The following is a 19,767-nucleotide window of genomic DNA, read 5'->3' as shown; positions in this document are numbered from 1 at the left end:
TCCATAGGCTGTTAAAGTATGACGTGGCATGGGTGTGGAAGAAACCAGAGCAGGCTTTTGAGGAGTGCAAGAAGTTGCTAACAAGTGCCAAGATTTTTCTGCACTATGATTCTAACCTACCCCTCACTCTGGCTTCTGACTCCTCAGCTTATGGTATAGGAGCTGTCATTCAGCATGAGAGGCCAACAGGAGAAACCCGTCCCATTGCTTACGCGTCAAGGACGCTATCCCTTGCTGAGAACAAATATTCTCAGATTGAAAAAGAAGGACTGGCTGATTTTTGGAATCAAAAAGTTCCATCAATATTTATGGGGAAGGAAATTCAAGCTTGTCACTGATCATAAGCTTTTGCTGACTCTTTTTGGAGAACACAAAAGCCTGCCCACCATGGCTGATGCCTGGATTCAAAGATGGGCAATCATCCTCTCTGCTTATGACTATTGCATTGAGTACTGTGCTTCAGAAAAACACAGCAATGCACACGGACTGTCAAGGGTTCCTTTACCTGACACGAGCGATGTAGGGACTGAAGCCATAGCGCAGAACATTCATGCATGTTCTATGAACTGAACATTTGATGCAAGTGCCAGTGGATGCTGATCAAGTTGCACGTGCCACAAGCACAGACAGTGTGCTAGCCAAGGTTCTGAAATACATTACGAATGGTTGGCCTGATGATGTGGACAATAGTCTGAAACCCTTCCACACACGCAGATATGAACTGTCAGCTGAACGTTGATGTGTACTCTGGTGCACCAGGGTGGTTTTGTCTGAGAAGCTCAGAAAAGTTGTGTTGAACGAGTTGCATTCTGGTCATCAAGGAGTTGTGAAAAGCTCTGGCACGCAAATATGTATGGTGGCCTAAGATTGACACGGATGTAGAGCAGGTCTGCAAAGCCTGTGAATCTTGCCAGATGGAACAACGGATGTCTCGGCAGGTGCCTTTACATCCTTGGGAGTTTCCAGGCCAGAGCTGGAAAAGATTACACGTGGACTTTGCAGGCCCCTTCTTACTGTAGGTCACCCCTTCATGATTGTCGTAGATGTCTACTCCAAGTGGCTAGAAGTATTCGGAATGCCCAGCACCTCATCACAAGACTAAGGAGACTGCAGCATACGGTCATCCGGAGCATGTTGTAACTGACAACGGAACGCAGTTCACGTCTGCAGAGTTCAAGAACTTCATGCATCAGAATGGAATTCTGCACTCTACAAGCGCCCCAGGCCATCCTGCTTCTAATGGTCTCACAGAGCGATATGTGCAGACATTTAAAGGATCATAGGGCAGGATTAATGAGAACGGCCAGTGACGTGACGGCCGCTGCGCGTAACTACAGCAACCAGCGAAGCCACCGGCACGGGAGCGCGCACAGACTTTTCACTGTTTACTTTACTCTTTACAGTCTTTCCTATCTGGGGAGGGGGGGGGGTATTTTACTGTAGGTTCTCTCTCTCTCTCTCTCTCTCTCTCTCTCTCTCTCTCTCTCTCTCTCTCTCTCTCTCTCTCTCTCTCTCTCTCACAGACAGACAGACAGACAGACAGACAGACACACACACACACACACACACACACACACACACCTCTTCACTGTGCTGCAGCAGGGGGCTGCTTGTCTGTTCCTCTGAGCTCCTCTGCATGGATCTGTATGGGCTCCTACAGGCCGGTACTGAGAATTAACGCGCCGGGTCCGGGTGTCGGACCGCATCTGTCAGGGTCCGCGATCCCATGCAAACCAATCAACACCGGACATATTCATGATTTCATAAAAATAAAATAAAAACGGACGCGTCGCGGACACGCCGGCCAGGACGTGAAAAGTGGACGTGTCCGGGCAAAAGAGGACGTTTGTCCACCTGCCTGATAACGTTGTTAAAGTTATAACGTCGTCTTTTAACCGCTAGCTGCGGCTAACGGTTAATAATAAGACAGTAGTGTGATGAGGGAGAGGGTGTGTAAGTAGTGACCTGCCTGCTGCTGTGTGCGTGTGTGAAGGGAGGGGGAGAGAGAGTGTGGGGGGGGGGGGTTAACAGGGCTTTCAGTTGTGCTGGGTCGTTTGCTGGCAGTAACAGTAATTTGGATCCACCGCGGTTCAGAGCGATTGATATAACGGGGAGTGTCACCACTATATCAGTCGCTCTGCCGCGGTTGCCCTCTTCATGTGTCCATTCCATTGATCCATTCGAAGGCAGTCGTGGACGCGCTGACGTCAGGTCCGCCGGCCAGGGCGCGAAATTCACCCCCTGAATTGCAGCGCATTTTGCAGCACAGACCCCGGTCAGAGCAACGGAGAGATACGCGGGTGGGCTCGTTCTTTTTGGTTTTGAACGCTTCCTCACCCATTATTATTTAAAAAACGTAAAACGCATGGGTATTTTCTCACAAATCCTGCCCAAATCCTGCCCTATGATCCTTTAAGAGTGGAATTAAGAAGCTTTCTCAGACTACACTCGACATTGAGGACAAGATCTCTGTGTTTCTGATGCAGTATTGCTGTACCCCAAACTGCACCACTGGTCAGTCGCCTGCGGACTTGGTTCTAAACAGACATATGCAAACTCGCCTGGACCTGATGCATCCTGACACTGCAGTCACAGTTCGCAAAAAGCAGTACATGCAGAAGTTCTATCATGACCAGCGGGCAGTAAGCAGATCTTTCTCTTTGCAAAATACGGCAGGGGGGGGAGAGAAGTGGATTCCTGGAGTGATAGAGCACCAAGCAGGACCAGTGTCTTACAAAGTGCAAGAGACAGACACAGACATAACATACAGGAGACATGGGGATCAGTTGAGATCCCGTGTCACAACTGATGGACTCATTTTGGATACTGACTGTACAACCTCTAATACTGACACGTCCACACAGCCAAGTGTGCTCCAAGACAACGTGTCAGCCAGTGCTGATCTTCTGCATATGGACAGTGCAGAGGTGCCAGCAGCATCTCCAATGCTGCGCCGCTTAGCCAGAGAAAGGAAGCTGCCTGAGCGCTATGACCGTTAATGTGCAGATTGATTGTTCTTTACAAGCAGGTTGACACTTGGACTCAGTTGGTCAATATAATAATGTAACTACTGTTTTCAGTTCAGTATAGCTTTGTTACATTATCCCTGTCTTAAAGCAAGACAAGGGAGTTTGTTAAATTAACTTAGAGACATTTGTATGAGTTTGTATGGTAATACAAGGCACTGATATTTTAAGTCATGGTGTAACAAAAGTGTACTTTCATTTAAAAAGGGGGGGTGGGGGGGTTACTTATCACAACTCACTACTGTGATGTATCAGATTTTGAGTTTTGTATTCTGTGTGACCATTGTGCCGTTGTTATCAGTGTACCAAGGAATGCTGGGATATGTATGTGAAGTTCCGGTTTTGCACGAGCTGAGTAAAGGTGCCATGTGCAGTAAGAGTCACTGCGTCCTGTGCGTTATTAGGGAAATACACAACACTAACACTATTATTTTCCATTATGCAGTAATGACTTGACCAAAAATAAATTCAAGTGGGTGTATACAGTATATATTTAAGGTGTTCTATTTCAATTTAAACTGATTCTACTGGATATTTGTTTCCATATGAACTATATAAAGTGTCATCATGATATACTGTATGCTATTATTTAATGTATTATAAAAAAGAGTAGCACTTACCCAAAGTTACTTGCTTAGGTTGCAGTAAGATTGAACTGGTCAACATTCTTGTCACCATTGATAATGGGCTGTGGAGACTTGATTTTGTTAATGTTTCACTTTCTTTCATTTGGGACACCTCATACATTTGGTGATGTATTATGCTGACTATGCATGCTATATTCACATATTTGGTATCACTGGATTCTGCACAACTCCATCTTTCAAACAAGCCATCATATGTGTTTCTATGACAATCCCTGGCTGAGCAACTACAAAGTAAATGAGAATATTCTGCATAGATATTCTTTTTTTTGCATGTCCGCTTATTTAAGGCAAGTGTTTATAGGTCTCTATATGTTACACACATCAAGATATTCACATCCAGTTTTTTCTAATAGGTAAAGGAACTTCCTGGCCACAATTATGTCAAGTTTCAAAGCTGTCAGAGCTTGTGTTATTAATCTACATGAGTTTATGTGTCTTAACTCCCAGACGGCCAGGCTGTATTTTTGTTCTTTTTTAAGTTTGGGGTGTATGACAATATGTATCAATTTAACAATGTTTGCAGTAAAATATTTTAACCTAAGAATCCATTTCATATATGGGAGACCTTGGAGATGAGGAAAAACATTGTTAGGTTTTGTTCTACCTCCGGTAGGGGTATCTCAAAAACTAAAGCCCTTTTTGACAGTTTGTCACTAGCCTATATACTTCAATCCACTTCAGTGTACTCGTGTAGTAATTAACTTCCAACTTGAAGTATGACAGACTATGACATTTAACATCCCAGTCAGCCTATACAGTGTCATTAAGCCACTTGTAAGCAACCGGGTAAAAGACATTAAAAACAAAGTTTAAGGATACCACAACTGGGTATTTGCCAACACATTTAATAAAACGTGAAATGTCTTCAGCTTATATTTACTCATTCATCCTTATTTCATTTTAGCGTGTAAATAGTGAGTGACAAAGGAAAGAGACAAAGACGAGATGTGAATATGGTCAGTAGATTATATTACTCTCTTTAAAAAAAGACTTCATTACAAGAGTTGACTTCATTCATTCAGACACAGTCCAAGTCTTTACATCAGTATCCGACATACCATTCATCACTAATTGCATAACAACCACAAAACCACTGCATTGTATCCAAGTAACTAACCTCTGTGCTCCCAGATGACAAAAACATGGACCCCTGAAGTAATAAGCTTCAGAAGAATCAACTCTTTAGATTGAACAGGTTATTTTACTCAATGGAGGCGTCTACTGATTTTACCTAATCTCTGCTCAACATTAAAAATGACCCATTGATGGTGCAGTTAGAGTTTCACTTCAACCCCTCTTCCCTTTATATTTATATTCATGTATGTTAAATTCAGCACCTCTCATCTGACAGGCAGCCTGGTGGTCCAATACTTTGGCAAAGAGTAAAGACACCTCAGCTGCTTCTCAAAGGATTAACATGAAACCAGGTGAAGACATTCATGGTCCCCAAAAGATGAATCTGAATGACTCCGATTTCTCATCCAGCATCACAAAGATTTAACTTGTCCAACAATTCAGCGCATGACAGCATCCTACTTAAACTACAACGTGAGTTCCCAGCAGCCTCAGCTGGAGATGAAAGCTAAAAACCACAAGAGACAAACAACCAAAACCCCCCCCCCAAAAAAACAGAAAAACAAAAACAAAACAAACCCCCAAAAACAAAATACATGATTTGAAGTTATGAATCTCTGCTGCAGTCTCACCGTCTGACTCAGGTCTGAACTCCATAAACTGCAGTGCGTTATATATAAAACCTTTCTACATGTAACTTTTTACAGGGCAGTAAACAGTTTGGCATTGAAGCGCAGTTCGTAAAAAATGAAAGAACTGAAAAATGTGTGAAGTTTACCAAGGCAACGTGACAAAACTGAGATGTACTTGACAACTAAATTGAAGCTGAACTGATCAACATTCAAAAATGGATCAAATTACATTCGGCATGTAGACACGAACGTGACTCCGATTGACTGATAGTGTTTCTCTGTGCCTGCTGGACGTGTAATAAGGAGAGACTCACCATAACTTTATATGGTGATAAAACTCCAGATGTTGTGTTTGGAGCTCGTTCTGCTGCATGTGCAGCTTTAAATACAACCAATACTGCATTTTATTGAATACGTCAGATCAGAAATCTCAGTGTCAATGAATGTAGGCGTAGTTTGATCCTATCCTGATCACTGATACTCTGTAGCCATCCAGCAAATGGAAATGCATAGTGAATCTAAAACAGCAGTGTTCATATCGCTCTCTAACCCCGTTCTCTCAGTATTTTTCCCTCCACCAGCCCAGGTATAGCATCCTCCCTACCTCACCTGTTCTCCGTTAAAGCAGCGTTCACACCACACGTTCCCTGTCCCCCACTTTCGGAGACATTAGCGTTTGATGTTTTACGTGAAGCTGTGACACCGCTTTAATGAGTCAGGCTGCTCTTTGACGGATCATACGTTCAGGCTCACGTCATCGTTTCTGATAGATGGAAGTTGCAGCCAAGCAGGGCTAAAAACGAGTCCAAAGTATTTAAAAAGAAACAAAAATACCTTCTTTTGTTCGTGTTTCTCCTCCTACTCCTTCCCTCTGCCCATTTGTTCATCCCTCCCTCCCCCCTCTCTCTCTCTCTTTCTGGCACAGTTTGGGTGTTTTACTTGAGTTCATATAAAAAGGCGCTGAGCTTTTCTCCTCCGCCCCGATGCTACATGATGATCCGTGGCTCTGGGACCGACTCGTTGATGGATTTGTGAGGCAGGACATTGGCGCCGTTGAGGTAGAGCTCGTCATTCACGATCACATCCTCCCCCAGCACCGTCACGTTCTCCATACGAACCTGACGACACAGAATAACACAGACTCATGTCACACTGAACCATCATCATGCAGGTGAATGAAGTGATCAAACCTTTTTGTCTTAAGCGAAACATCGCACATTTCTTTATTGAATGTTGTTATACAGCTCATTTGATCTTGAACTGGTCATGATGTGGTGACAACCATGGATGGTAGCTCAGCCTGTAGCATGTTTACCATAAGGACTTTGTCCTAAACACAGTGGACTCCGACCCGTCGCTGCATCTCATCCCCCTCACTCACTCCCTAGCTTTCCTGTCGCTCTTTCACTGTCTCTTTAATGAAGCCATATGGGCCCTGAAAAAGACATTATAAAAAGTTGTTTACTCTGGAAAAGTAGAACTGGATGCTGCTTCAAATATTGCAGCCAAGAAAAAACAGCCACTATGGGTTAGTGAGATTATTATCAACGGTTATGATTTTAGAAACTCTGGTGTTGCCCTGCCCTGTTAGCTTTGGGAAAACACAACAACAAAATGAGAGTAAAAGCCACAAGATCCTGCTCCATGAAATTAAATCATCTCAATGAAAACTTATTTTTACTAAATCATTTTTTTCTGGCGAAAATTTGATGATTCATGGTCAGGAGTTAACTATGTGAAGTGCTAAGTTAACTATTTTCACATGCAGATAGTGGAGGTCAGTTCACAAGATGTTTTACTAAGGCCTATAATAATTAATGTTAGTGTTATAATAACTAAGAAATGTGAAATAAAATCCGCAACAGCTTAAAATAAACAGGCCTGGGTGCGGAGTGAAAAGCGTAACACAAAAGATAATAGAAACCGGCACTCACATTGTCTGTGCCCAGGGAAAGCAGATATAAATGAGCTTACAGCTAAATCTGGCACAATATATGTATTGATCATTGTCCCTGTTTAATAAACAAACAAATAAATAAACAAAAAAGTATACAAAATGTATTGGGTAAAGGATGAAATCGGACGCGATTCGACTCTGAAATGTGTCCCAAGACATAACAACTCCCACTTTCACACAGACCTCCTTCATTAATCAGAGGCAACAGTGACCGATCGCAATTAAACCCAAACATCTGTGTCCTCGCTGTCACGCCGGCGCCAGAGCAGCTGGTGACCTCTGACCTCTACTCACCCACTGGCCGACGGAGGAGCTCCATCCCACGATGCAGCTCTCCAGCCAGGAGTGCGATCGAACTCGTGCCCCTTTCAGCACAGTGCATCGTTTTATCCTGACGCCGTCTTCCACGATCACGCCGGCGCCGATGGTCACGTTGGGGCCGATGGTGCAGTTCTCTCCGATCTGAGCCGTCGGGTCCTGCGGGCGAAAGACAGAGAGGGTCGTCATGGAGCAAAGCTCTTTATTTCAACCGCTCGGACCAACAGAGTCAAAAAGATGCGCCACTCACCACCAGGACGTTGCCAAGGAAACCGGGGCCGGTACGTAGCCTCTCGGGAGCGTGTTGCCGTACCGACTGAAGGTACATACACATCCCTGTCAGGAAGTCTTTAGGCTGACCGATGTCCATCCAGAAACCTGGAGACAGACGGACAGAGACGCAGGCAGACGGACAAACAGCATACGGAGATAGAGACAGTGAGAGCAGTTAGTTACCATGGAAACAAGGGCACGAAACAAGGTCACAGGAGGAGAGACGGATTGAAAAGAGCAAATTGGTGCTTTTTAATTTTTTCTCTTTTATTTTTTTGTATCACTGCTGAATATTTGGTTTCCTGTTTCCTCTCCTAATTACAATTCAACACAGACTTTCTAAAAGATGAAATAAACCAAACAGCTGCAACATTTATCTTAAACCTCATGTTTTGCTCTATTTTAAATGCTGGGAAATTATGAAATCCTCACAAAATATATAAAAAAGTCCCAAACTTCAATATAAGGATTGATTTGCACGAAACAAAACAATGAAACAAATACCACCAGGAAATTAAACTATGATAATTTTTTAGAAAGCAGAATTGTGTAATAAACTAAATATAATAATAAATATAATATAACAATTTATTGTTTCACAAATTGACAGTATGAAATGTATACCTAATGCGCTGAAGTTCTAATTTATTCAATCTCAAACTTTTAAGCCTGTGCACATCTTAATCATGTAAATGAAACTGTTGCAATCATTCGACCATATTGAGGATTTCAGTGATGATTCTTTATTTGACCCAATCTGAAAAACGGCTGACCTGTCATGTGACTTTAAAAGGCGATCTACTGTTGATAGTCAACTGTGAATCAAGTGACAGATCCACCTCATTTCATTCAGTAAATCCTCTGCAGGAAATCATAAGTAACTCCAGTCGTCCTCACAGATAAATAAACAGGAAGCTGCTCGGAGACTCGTGGTGTCACTAGGACCTGGACCAGAGTCAGCAGCGACTCTGACCGGTCCGCCTGCCTGGACTACAGGAGGAGTGGGACAAGCATCTAGTGAAGCACCGATAACAGACTTGGATCAAATGTATTCTCATCTACCGTTTCCTGACATGTAGATGACGTTGGTTGTTGTTGGTTATCTGTGCTTCTCTACAAGCGATTTCTCTCCAGAACTACGTGAGCTCAGGTGTGAAGAAAAAGCCCAAACACTTACGTCTGGTGGAGCTGTGAGCTGCAGAGACCAGAGCGAGCACACAGGTTCAACTTCCCACAGTGAATCAACACAGAAATCAGCCAGATGTATGTATGTATGTATGTATGTATGCGTTATAACTACAGAGACGACATCTTTAAATGTTCCTGCAGTTTTTCTCTCTCTACCGTGTAGCTGGTTTTCATCCCTTCATCAGCAGACTCTAGAAACTCTGTTGAGTTGTGTAACTGGTCACAGCGAACATCAGGTCGTCTCCATGTGCTCTAACACTATAGTGCTGCAGCAGTAGTCATAGTTACCCTGTAGCTCCATGGCGTACAGATGACCCTCTTCAGCCATGACAGGAAATATTTCTTTCTCTATGGACGTTGGTCTCAGCTGCAGACACACACACACACACACACATAAAAAGTCATCACAGACATAAAAATGCTGCCTCTATGTTATGGACAAAGATCTGCAGTTATACAGTTTGGTAACATAATGACACATTTAGGCCGTGTGTGTTGGTGTGTGCGTAGGTGTCTTACCTGGATCCTGCTGAGCATGCTGGGATTGAAGATGTACATGCCGGCATTGATCTTGTTAGAGACGAACACCTGCGGTTTCTCAACGAAGCGATGGATCCTCCCGCTCTCCGACTCAAACACCACCACGCCGTATTTAGAGGGTTCCTCCACCCGAGTCACCTTCACACACACACACACACGCGTACAGCAGCCGTTCATTAATCTATTCACTTTTATTCCATTTATCATCTGTTTATCTCATTTCCTTTATCAAGACAAAAGCCTGACAGCAACAAGGATAAAAGGACAGTCAGAAAACACACACAATACAAGAAAACATGATGTTTAGATTATAAATTTGCCCAAATTAAGTTTTACCATTGGAGCTTTTGTTTTAGAGCAAGTATATTTTATATTCACTTAACGGTGTCTAATGTTGTTTCATTTGCCATTTAAAATCAGATTTAATCATGTCCTGATTCTGAGTGTGACAGTGTAATTGTTGGTTTTGGACTGACAGTCAAAGATTTCACCCTGTTTCTCTCTGTCAACGTTTATGTAGAGCAGCTCAAAGTCACAACAGTCTGACTGGACCTTCTGCACAGGTCGTCAGCTTACATCCAAACAAATGTTAAATCTATTCATGTTGCATCCAGTCTGTCTCACCACAATGGTTCCCTCCTTGCCGTGGTTGCGGTGGAACTGCAGCATATCGTTGAAGGGAAAATCACAGATGACGTCTGAATTCAGGACGAAAAACGGCTCGTTGTCCACGTTGAGCAGCTCCCGGGCCAACGCCAGAGGACCCGCTGTCCAGAGCACACACACGCACACACACACACACACATTGATGTCTCAGTTTTATTTATCAGGTCCAAGCTCCTGTCTGAGCCCTGATGGATCTTAACCTGCAGCGTAGCACTGATGTGTAGAGTGGTGACAGAACCTCACCTGTTCCCAGAGGCTCCTTCTCATGAGACAGAGAAATACGAATCTTCAGCTGAGGAGAAAGCAGAGAAACTTTCAAGTTACTGCAGAGTGACATCAGAATATGTCAGGGTGGATTCACATTATCTTTTTGAATGAAAAAGCCTGGAGTCAGTGTGTTGGTGTGTTTTCAGTGTAACAGTGTGTACATACTCTCTCCTCCTGGACTCTCATCTCTCTCTCCAGCAGCTCTGACATGTAGCTCACTGCCAGAACCACATGGTCCACCCCAGCCTACACACACACAGAGAGAATGACTGAGCACCTCCATTCAAGACAAAAGCATCGACATCCACAGTTCGTTAAATCTCCCATGTGTTGTTGCTCCGTACCTTGACCAGCGCCTCCACCTGGTGCAGCAGGATGGGTTTGTTGCAGAACTCCACCAGAGGTTTGGGGACACTGAGAGTGAGCGGTCGCAGCCGGGTCCCGTAGCCGCCCACCAGGATCAGAGCCTTCATGCTTCTAGCGAGTTAGCAACCACAGATCATCAATAACAAATCCGCAAGCAGCCTGGAGGAGAGATGAGAGTCACAGTCACACACTGATCGTTTATCACTTTGGTTTTGTTTCTTTTTGAACCAATTAGGTAATAGCAATAATCATAATACTTTTTTTTTTTTTTTTAATTCATCACTTTATTTGGTCTATGAAAAGTCAAACAGAAAAAATGCCAATTACATGAACAGTAGCCAAAATAACATATATGATATGACACAGGGAGGAGCACAAAGTATCTGAAGCGAATTCTGACTATTAGCAATTAACTGACTAGTTAATAAGATAAGACGTTTGACTGACTGGTCATTTTAGATTTTAAATTAGCCATTTTGCTAATAACTACAGTCTTGAGTTTATACACGCATGTGATGTGACTGAGTACACCCCGTGTCTCAGAGGTTATAATAGCCTATTTACACCTCATAAATGACACCACATCATTTTTTTTATTTTGTATGGGTGGAGCAAGAAGTGCTGATATCTACTGTATGTCAATAAAGATTATATAGGCCTATGGTAAATTGGTGTGGTCCTCTTCTTTCACTCCCGTCTCCGCTGTTTGTCGCCTATTGTCCCAACCGGTCCTGCCAGACAGACGCCTCCACTGAGACTGACTCTGCCGGAGGTTTCTTCACCACTGTCATGACGTGAAACTCACTGTCAGAGCTGTGGGGTTTCTCGATATAAGGTCTTGACCTAATCTACCCTGCAGTATGTCAGTGACAGTGATGCTGAATGGGATTAGTCCAGGAGCCGCCTCAGATTCACTCCTTGGTTAAGTCTGGTTGTAGATGTGTGTCAGTGTGCTGGTCTTATTAGGGCTTCAGTCAAGAAAACAGCAGCAGCAGCAGCAGCAGCAACAACACAGACTCAGATTTAAAACAGGTTCATCATCACTCTGACAGCTAATTAGCAGGTGTCACCAACACACAGCGACTCTGAGCTCTCACCGCCATAAAACAGCTTCTGTCTGAGTATTAATATCGGCTCGTTAGAGTCTAAACATCTGTCCACTGCTATGTGACTGAGCTCATGTGTTGGTCCCTGACAAATGAACTTACAGTGATTGTAGCTAACTCGGGCTAGCTAAGCAGGCTAACAACCCTCTGACTTAATTCACAGCAGTTCAGAACAAACCGCCGACTAACTACAGTTTAACATCCTGTCTGTGTTTTCAGTCTGTGTGGAAGATAGAAAGAAAAGAAAAATAGTAAAAACTTACAGGTATTTGTTCAGCAGGAGATTTCTGAATGACTGAAACTCTAATAATGACACGTAAGACTGTTCAAACCCAAGCTCACGTAGAGTCGGCGTGACACATTCAACATCCGGTTTAGATTTTCAAAATAAACTGTAAGTGGTTAGTGGGATTTGATAAACCGGTTCTACAAGTACCCTGCTGTATGATAATTATGATACTTTGGTATGACTTTATGTTTTGTGGTTTTTTTTAATTATTTGACATCTATAAAAGACAAACCAAAACTTCTTACATTTTTTCTTGAAAATGTAGGTGAAAACTATATTACGGTACGTGCTTTTATTCTGAATGGCAAATCACCCGTTATCCGGCTTGTTTCTCACTGGTTTCACTCGTTGAACTCCACCCGCCCCCTCCCCACTTCTGACCAATCAGAGAAAACAGCGTAGCGAGAACAAAGATATTCAATAAATGGATTGGTTTATAAACCGTCTTTGGCGAGAAGAGGTGGGGTCTAGAGTGCCTGTCTCTCTATAGGCACTCTAGTGGGGTCTAAAGCGCGTCAATGCAGCACATTTACATAGTGAAATAAAGCATCCACAGCATCATAAACCGAGATGTGCTTATCCATGAATATTTTGTCGAGTAAATTAACATTAATTTGGTCATCAGAAATTATAGCATATTACCTGACAGTCCAGGGACAAACCTGCACTGCTTTTTGATACAGTTGAACATATTAGAATTGAAAACAAATCACAAAAGAAGAAGAAACAAGTCACACAAGGATATTTCTGTAGACCAGTTTTATTAAAATCTTGTTTGACCACAATACTAATAATGAATGCTTGTCTCTTAATATTTGCGTATTAATCATACATGTCACTTACAAACCAGTGTCCATGTGGTCAAAATTAGCTCAGACTGACTTTTATGATCAAACCATGCACTGCAAACCTGAAGGGGCAAAGAAATCACTGCTCAGAAAACAACAAGCAATCTGTAATTCATTACTTTTTTAAAGTAACAAACCAAACACTGAATATCAGTGATGAAAAAAAATATTACTGTACATTAAGACCTTTAAATAATTTGATGTGAACTTCATCACCATATTTTAGTTGTACTGCATCATCCATGAATTTGCTGAATTAAAATCATCTGCACTAAACCTGCAGTAACACGTTTCCCTCTTCTGGGACTTCTTTCAAGGATAAAGAAATCCAAAGTCTTTAACTGTCTATACACAACTTCTCAAACATCTTTTGTCCAGGCGGTCGGCGGTCGGCGGTCGGCGGTCAGCGGTCAGCGGTCAGGGGCTCCAGCGCAGGTCACAGATGAGGGCAATGTGATCGGAGGGGTGGGCCACACTGGGCAGAGCCTCGTACGTGGTCACCTCCTGGTGGCTGGGCAGAGGAATCACCTGATCCACCTACACACACGTGAGCACACACATCAAGATAAGGTCAACTTTCCTTACAGTAATAATAATTTATTTATAGAGCACTTTCCATCAAAGTGCTGTACAGTTACAGTAACAGAACATTTAAAAACATGTAAAAACAGACACAACAATAAAACACACAATTCAAACAAGAATGAAAGAAAAGGCAAAATACCTAGGACTCATATGTGACAGCATACAAATGGGTCTTAAGCTTGGCTTTAAAGACCTCAACTGAACATGACTTCCTGATGTCCAAGGGAAGACTGTTCCACAAAGTAGGTGCGCGGAAGGAAAAAGCCCGCTCACCAGCGGTTTTTTTATTTACCTTTGGGACACTCAGATAATCACTCGCCTGGGAGCGCAAAGGCCGTACAGGTACATAGGTGTTAACAAGGTCTGACAAATAGATTGGAGCAAGACCATCTAAAATTTTGTACGTCAACAAAAGCACCTTGAAGTCGGCTCTGACCCGAACAGGGAGCCAATGAAGAGAGGCCAACACAGGGTTAATATGTTCATATCGGGATAGTCCAGTCGGCAAACGGGCTGCTGCATTTTGGACTGACTGCAGACCAGGAAGGCTCTTTTTGGGCAGCCCAGATAAAAGCACATTACAATAATCTAACCTTGAAGTCACAAAGGCATGAATAAGAGTCTCTGCATCTTTCAAAGAGAGGATAGATCTGATCATAGCGATTTTTATGAGGTGGAAAAATGCTAATTTTGTCACCTCCATGTGACTCAAAAGAAAGGGTCTGGTCAAAGAGCACTCCAAGATTTTTTACCTTATCCTTGCAGTGAATAACACATTCATCCAGTGACACAGTAAAGTGATCAAACCGGTGGCATAACTTTGCTGGTCCAATAGCTATCATGTCGGTCTTAGCTGCATTAAGCAGCAGAAACTTATCATTACTTTTGAATTTTTAAAAAATTGCACTCCTAGTGCTACTAACTATTCATCTTAATGGTCTCCCAGCAATCACACCCTGCACCGGGAGCGGATGGAAACATTTCCCTGCCCTCATCGGTATTAGTACCTGCATGCTGTCTGGCTGAATGAAGATGTAGTCCAAGCAGCCATGAAATCCTCCCACGTAGTTGGTGTAGGCCGGCTGGCTGCAGGCGCTCAGCAGTGGGGGGAAGGTGGAGAGCAGCTCCATACTGCAGGCCTCCTCCGGCCCTGAGCTGCTCCAGTCTTCATGCTGCTGAGGAACCCCAGCTTCACTGACCAGCTGGAACACACCTGAGGCGGCAGGTGGACATAAACAAAGGACGATAAGACACATCATGACAATATTGTTACTATTGGTTGGACATGGGTTTAGCTGTGGAGTTACCTGAGCTCGGGGAGGAGTTGAAGTCACCACAAAAGATCAGAGGGGCTCCAGGTGCGACCGCACTGATCACGTGACTCAGGTGTTGCAGAGCCACGCCCATCTGGACCAAGCGAATGTTCCCCCCTTCAAGGTAAATGACGTTTTAAAAACTGAGGTCAAAGATTATCACTCAGTGGCTGAGGTGTGTGTTCACAGAGAGGAGAGACTATTTTACCTTTTGGGTGCCAGTACAGGTGAGTGTTGGCCACACACACCTTCCTGTCTGGTTTATTTACGTCCTCCAGTATAGTGACCTGCAGAAAAATAAATGAATTGTAAATGTGACAAAAGACGACACACAACACACAAAAATCAAACAGGTCTGAATCGTCCTCCATATTAATCTCCTAGGATCTGTAGTACCTGAAGCGCGGTGGATCTCTGGAGTATCTTGTCCTTCAGGGCGCTGTTTGCAGAGACTTTCTCCAGCAGCTCAGAGTGGATGGGGTCAGAGGTCAACGCCTCGCTCAGCACGATGTCATGACGGCTCAGCAGCCGAAACTTTGACCTGCAAACAAAGCACGATTTCATTTTCATATTACTCCATTTACTTTCATGACCAAATGTTGGGCAAATGTTAAAAGAGGACCTGACAATCATAAAAATAACAAATCCCATTATAAGGGGAACATACATGCAATGCTTTCACTTTTAAACTAAGATCTAAATATCAAGAACTAATGCACTGAGGAATATTGAGAATAAGAATAATAATTCTTTATTAATCCCCAAAGGGAAATTCATTTGTCTGGCAGCTCTTCTACCATTTGCAGAAGAAAAAGCCCATATGGCTGTCTTCTATAACTCTCGGTCCTGCAGCGAAGAGAGGGGAGTCGTCCACCACTGCTGTTTCTTTTTTGGTCCAAAACAAGTCATAGTTACCTCAGTATAAACTGTATCATAAAATCTCTAATCTCTGACAAATGTGCATCATCTCATGATGATTGAGTCGGCCGTCAGTCCTGACCTGCGGTAGAACGTCGACAGTCCTTCATGCTGCTTCTCTTTGATCTTGAAAACACCGTCCAGACCGAAGGCATCGAGAGCTGGAGTCAGACTGTCCAGAAACACTCCTGCAACATCAGAGAGCAGAGTCAAGCATCTATCAGTAGGCGCTCCTCGAGAAAAAAGACGGACACTTGTTTCTTCTTTTGCTGATGGCGTTTCTTTTCAGTAACAATTAAATGACACACAGAAGCTTCTGCTAATCTTTAAATATCCACCTCAAAAACCGATAAATTTCATGAAGCTCAATAAGGTTCAGTCATAAGATTTCAGACATATCAGTTCATCTGAGCTGTACTGTCTCATTCATGTAAGAAAAATACATCGGTGCTACTGTTCGTGATCATCAGTGAGTCTGGTTCAAGTGTGAAAACGTACTCTCTGAACTAAAGAGTTAAATGTGGTGTTGTTTTTGTATTAGCTACTTTACTTTAAATTAATTTGATGGACGCTTTCGTCAGAGGAGAGTTCATTTAAATAAATTAATCACATAAACACAGTTGATTGATTTTCTATAAGTTGTCTCTGTGTTTGAGTACTGATTACCTTTGTCGACCTCCTGCAGACAGACGATGTCGGCGTTGTAGCCGGCCAGTTCCTTCTTGATCAGGTTCTGTCTGTAGTCCAGCTGCAGGGCGTAGGGGGCGCAGTACGGGTAAAGCACCGTCTTGGACAGTTCTGTCTGGGCGTAGACGTCAGCGAGGATGTTGTACGACATCACCCTCACAGCGGGCCACTCCGCCTCTTTGATTGTGTATGCGTGCCGGTTGTCAAACGTGCACACACCTGGCCCGGCCTCCACAGCTCCCACAGAGACCAGCTCCTTCGTCAGGCCGCTGCGACTTCCATCTTTAGGTGTACAGCAGAGTTTGAGCCTGCAGCCGATGTCCTGATTGGACGGGACGTGGACTCTCCCGGATCCAACCTGAGTCCAGCCTGGATCCTGACCTGGAGCTTCCTCGGCAGCTTCTGACCTGGCAGAGGAGAAAGAAGAGAAAGAAGAAAAAAGGAGAAAAAGTGAGAACAAAGTGCTTTATATGTCACAACTCTTCTTTAAAAAATTGCATTAAATCTGAGGATGTTTTACTTTGTGCAACATCAGAATGATTCACAATAAATTCAGTTATCAGTGTAAGCTATTGTACAGTCATGCTCTATCAAGGTAATCATTTTTTTAAACCACTATTGGAGTTAAAAAATTCTATTTAAGTTTATCAAAATGAGGCAAAAGGAAGAGATATTCTAATGAGGAGGTCATACTTGTGACCAATTATGTGCTGAACAGGGCATGTTACTTCTTTCTGCATTACTGTGTTCTTAACACTTTTTAACTCTCTTGTTATTACTAACACAGTTCAGTCCCATTTGTGTCTGGAAAAGCTGTGAAATTGTTGTTGTTCTTTTCTACATAAAAAGTGGTAAACAAAGGTTTTCAAATTCTATGTGAGTTTTAACTTAAAAAAAAAAGTCTCTTACTATAGTAAATTGATAATAAAGGAGAGGTTGCCACTGAGTATTATCATATCTCTCCACTTCCCCCTCCACTTCTGCAGAGATGACACTGATATGAGGAGGCAGTGAACGCCTCACAGTTACATTAAAGGTCCTTATTGACAGTGTAGTTAACATTTTTTACCCTGTGTTTGGGGCTTTCTCTTTGAACCAGGTGAACTCGCAGTCTTCGAGGCTGCCAAACTCCACCTCCAGTTTGGGGCAGACGGGGAAGTCGGCCAGCAGGGACCCCGGCAGCTCGGCGGTGGTGAAGGTGGGCGCGTTCCTCTGCACCGAGTACTTCATGTCCCCCACCTGCAGCACGGCCCCGTCCCTCCAGGCCTCCGAGTTCAGCACCGTGTCGGCCACCTCCTCCCCGCCGTAGTACAGCTTCACGGCGGCGGGCTCCGGGCCTTCGCTCGGCTGCTGCCCCCGGTGCTTCTTGGACTTCTTCGCCTTGCCTTGACTCTTGGAGGCGTTGTTGGAGATCCGGGCCAGGACCTTGCCCAGCGGCTCGTCCTGGTCCCGCAGCATGTGCTTGTGGCTTCCGTCCAGAGAGAAGGAGATGGTGAGTTTGAGCTCCCCGGGGAGACACCGCACCACGGCCGGCTCCATCCCGCCGAGCAGGCGGCGGGTCCGGGGCAGGGCTCTGGGGGAGGAGGCGAGCAGGCGGCGGGGGAGCAGCGGGAGGGCAGCGGAGAGGCGGCTCAACATGAAGCCCCGGGCTGTGGGGGGAGAGGACACGGAGTGATTTATACGCAATCGAGCAGTTTCTGATTCAGTCAGTTGCATCCAGATGGTAACTAACTTACCTGTGGGATACGAAACACAGGTTCAGTCTATGGTTGAGTCACTTAGGCCTCTTTCTCCTATTAATGAACAGCTGACTCTCGCTTATCACACGACTTCTCCACAGCTCACACACAGATGGTCACATCACCGGCCAATACACGGATCGTTAAACCCCAGAGGACCCGGTCCGGGGTTGACAGAGAGCTCACCTGTGGCGGATCTGTCCCGAGCTGCAGCTACACCGGTTAGCCTGATGCTAACACGCAGAGGAAACCATGGAAACAGCAGGTTTAGTTTCACCTGCGGCGGTTCGGTTAAAAACTAAACACTACACCCGTTTCAGAAACAAAACCTCAGCTTTTAACAACCGCCTGTCTTTAATGTTTACAAAAGTTATTGTACGAGCAGCCTACACTTCCCTGAGGTCAGCGTGTGGCTGCTGCTGCTGCTTCTTCAGGTTTTCTTTTTTTACTGTGGTTGTCAAACAGTAAAATGGCGCGTTACCGCCACCAGCTGGTGTGGAGTAGGAAGGAAGCATAGATATACATTTATGTCTATGGTAGGAAGTGCCACTTTTCATTCATGAATTAAAATAATTAAAGGAATAGTTCACCATTTTGGCACCTATCACCATAATCCCTAGGGCCATAATACAGTAGTAGGTTTATTACCTTTAACTGTCGGTGCATGTTGTTTTGAGATCCGCGGGGCAGAGGCGCAAGCTGCTCAACTAACACAACGGAGGTGAACGGTACAGGTCCCCTGTCCCTCAAAACTCATCACTGCTGGGCGGAGTGAAACAACTCCTAATGTTACATGATTATTTCATAACATTATATTATATTATTATATTATATTGTGACCATATTATATCATGTTTTTTTGTAAAGCGACCTTGGGGTTTTTGAAAGGCGCTAGGCTATATAAATTAAAATTCTTGTTATATTATTAACCATCAACCAACCATCAAAACGCTGGATCACATTCATTCGAGCGGGAGAACATCCCAACTTCCAGCTAAAAGTTCAAGCAGGCCTCCTGGGAAAGGCAAATGATAGGCAGATGAGAGTGGATCTGGGGAAACAACTCAGGTTCCTGCAATCATAGAGACAACCCTCAGGCCAGTCATTGTGCTGTTCTCTCAAAAATCTAAGCGGTGGTCAGGCTTGATATAACTGTTCCCAGGGAGGAGAGGATGGAGGAGCCAGTGAAAGGAAGACGGGGAAATCCTCAGAGCTGGCAGAGGATTGCCGCAGATGGGGTGGTCGGCTCTGTGCCTGCCCATTGAAGTAGGGAGCAGGGGCTTTGCAGGAAAATCGTTATGCAAGGCCTACAGCTGGGCTAATGCGAC

At 44.1% G+C, this 19,767-nt stretch overlaps 2 protein-coding genes across 3 annotated transcripts; both read right to left on the bottom strand.

Moving 5' to 3' along the window:
• Nucleotides 1-6,282: 6,282 nt before the first annotated feature.
• gmppb (GDP-mannose pyrophosphorylase B) lies at nucleotides 6,283-12,395 on the bottom strand. The gene is made up of 10 exons (XM_083971913.1): nucleotides 12,324-12,395; nucleotides 10,933-11,113; nucleotides 10,754-10,834; nucleotides 10,565-10,613; nucleotides 10,280-10,422; nucleotides 9,635-9,793; nucleotides 9,404-9,482; nucleotides 7,905-8,032; nucleotides 7,631-7,813; nucleotides 6,283-6,497 (listed from the first exon to the last, which is right to left on the bottom strand). The coding sequence occupies exons 2-10, from the start codon at nucleotides 11,059-11,061 to the stop codon at nucleotides 6,366-6,368; spliced, it is 1,083 nt and encodes a 360-aa protein (XP_083828039.1). The 5' UTR covers nucleotides 11,062-11,113; nucleotides 12,324-12,395; the 3' UTR covers nucleotides 6,283-6,365.
• An 824-nt stretch (nucleotides 12,396-13,219) lies between these two features.
• pde12 (phosphodiesterase 12) lies at nucleotides 13,220-18,865 on the bottom strand. Of its 2 annotated transcripts, none has more exons than XM_083971904.1 (9): nucleotides 18,437-18,865; nucleotides 17,770-18,349; nucleotides 16,680-17,107; nucleotides 16,096-16,201; nucleotides 15,492-15,636; nucleotides 15,304-15,382; nucleotides 15,090-15,212; nucleotides 14,790-14,995; nucleotides 13,220-13,734 (listed from the first exon to the last, which is right to left on the bottom strand). In XM_083971904.1, the coding sequence occupies exons 2-9, from the start codon at nucleotides 18,336-18,338 to the stop codon at nucleotides 13,615-13,617; spliced, it is 1,776 nt and encodes a 591-aa protein (XP_083828030.1). In that variant the 5' UTR covers nucleotides 18,339-18,349; nucleotides 18,437-18,865; the 3' UTR covers nucleotides 13,220-13,614. The 2 variants fall into 2 exon arrangements, with proteins under 2 accessions (XP_083828030.1, XP_083828029.1); XM_083971903.1 differs by having other exon boundaries at nucleotides 17,770-18,431; nucleotides 18,550-18,865.
• Between the last annotated feature and the right edge of the window lie 902 nt (nucleotides 18,866-19,767).

The sequence above is a fragment of the Trachurus trachurus genome, assembly GCF_905171665.1.
Source record: "Trachurus trachurus genome assembly, chromosome: 5".
Taxonomy (NCBI): domain Eukaryota; kingdom Metazoa; phylum Chordata; class Actinopteri; order Carangiformes; family Carangidae; genus Trachurus; species Trachurus trachurus.
This window is presented reverse-complemented; position numbering and strand designations above follow the sequence as displayed.

What these genes read in the sequence shown, in the direction of transcription:
- gmppb (XM_083971913.1), bottom strand. Translation starts at nt 11,061, where the DNA reads ATGAAGGCTCTGATCCTGGTGGGCGGCTACGGGACCCGGCTGCGACCG. An exon ending in GCATGCTCAGCAGGATCCAG is followed by an intron (nt 9,483 to 9,634) that starts GTAAGACACCTA and finishes GTGTGTCTGCAG; the next exon opens with CTGAGACCAACGTCCATAGA. An exon ending in GTACGCCATGGAGCTACAGG is followed by an intron (nt 8,033 to 9,403) that starts GTAACTATGACT and finishes GTCTGTCTCCAG; the next exon opens with GTTTCTGGATGGACATCGGT.
- pde12 (XM_083971903.1), bottom strand. Translation starts at nt 18,416, where the DNA reads ATGCAACTGACTGAATCAGAAACTGCTCGATTGCGTATAAATCACTCC. An exon ending in GAGAAAGCCCCAAACACAGG is followed by an intron (nt 17,108 to 17,769) that starts GTAAAAAATGTT and finishes CTCCTCTGCCAG; the next exon opens with GTCAGAAGCTGCCGAGGAAG. An exon ending in CTGTCGACGTTCTACCGCAG is followed by an intron (nt 15,637 to 16,095) that starts GTCAGGACTGAC and finishes CTTTGTTTGCAG; the next exon opens with GTCAAAGTTTCGGCTGCTGA.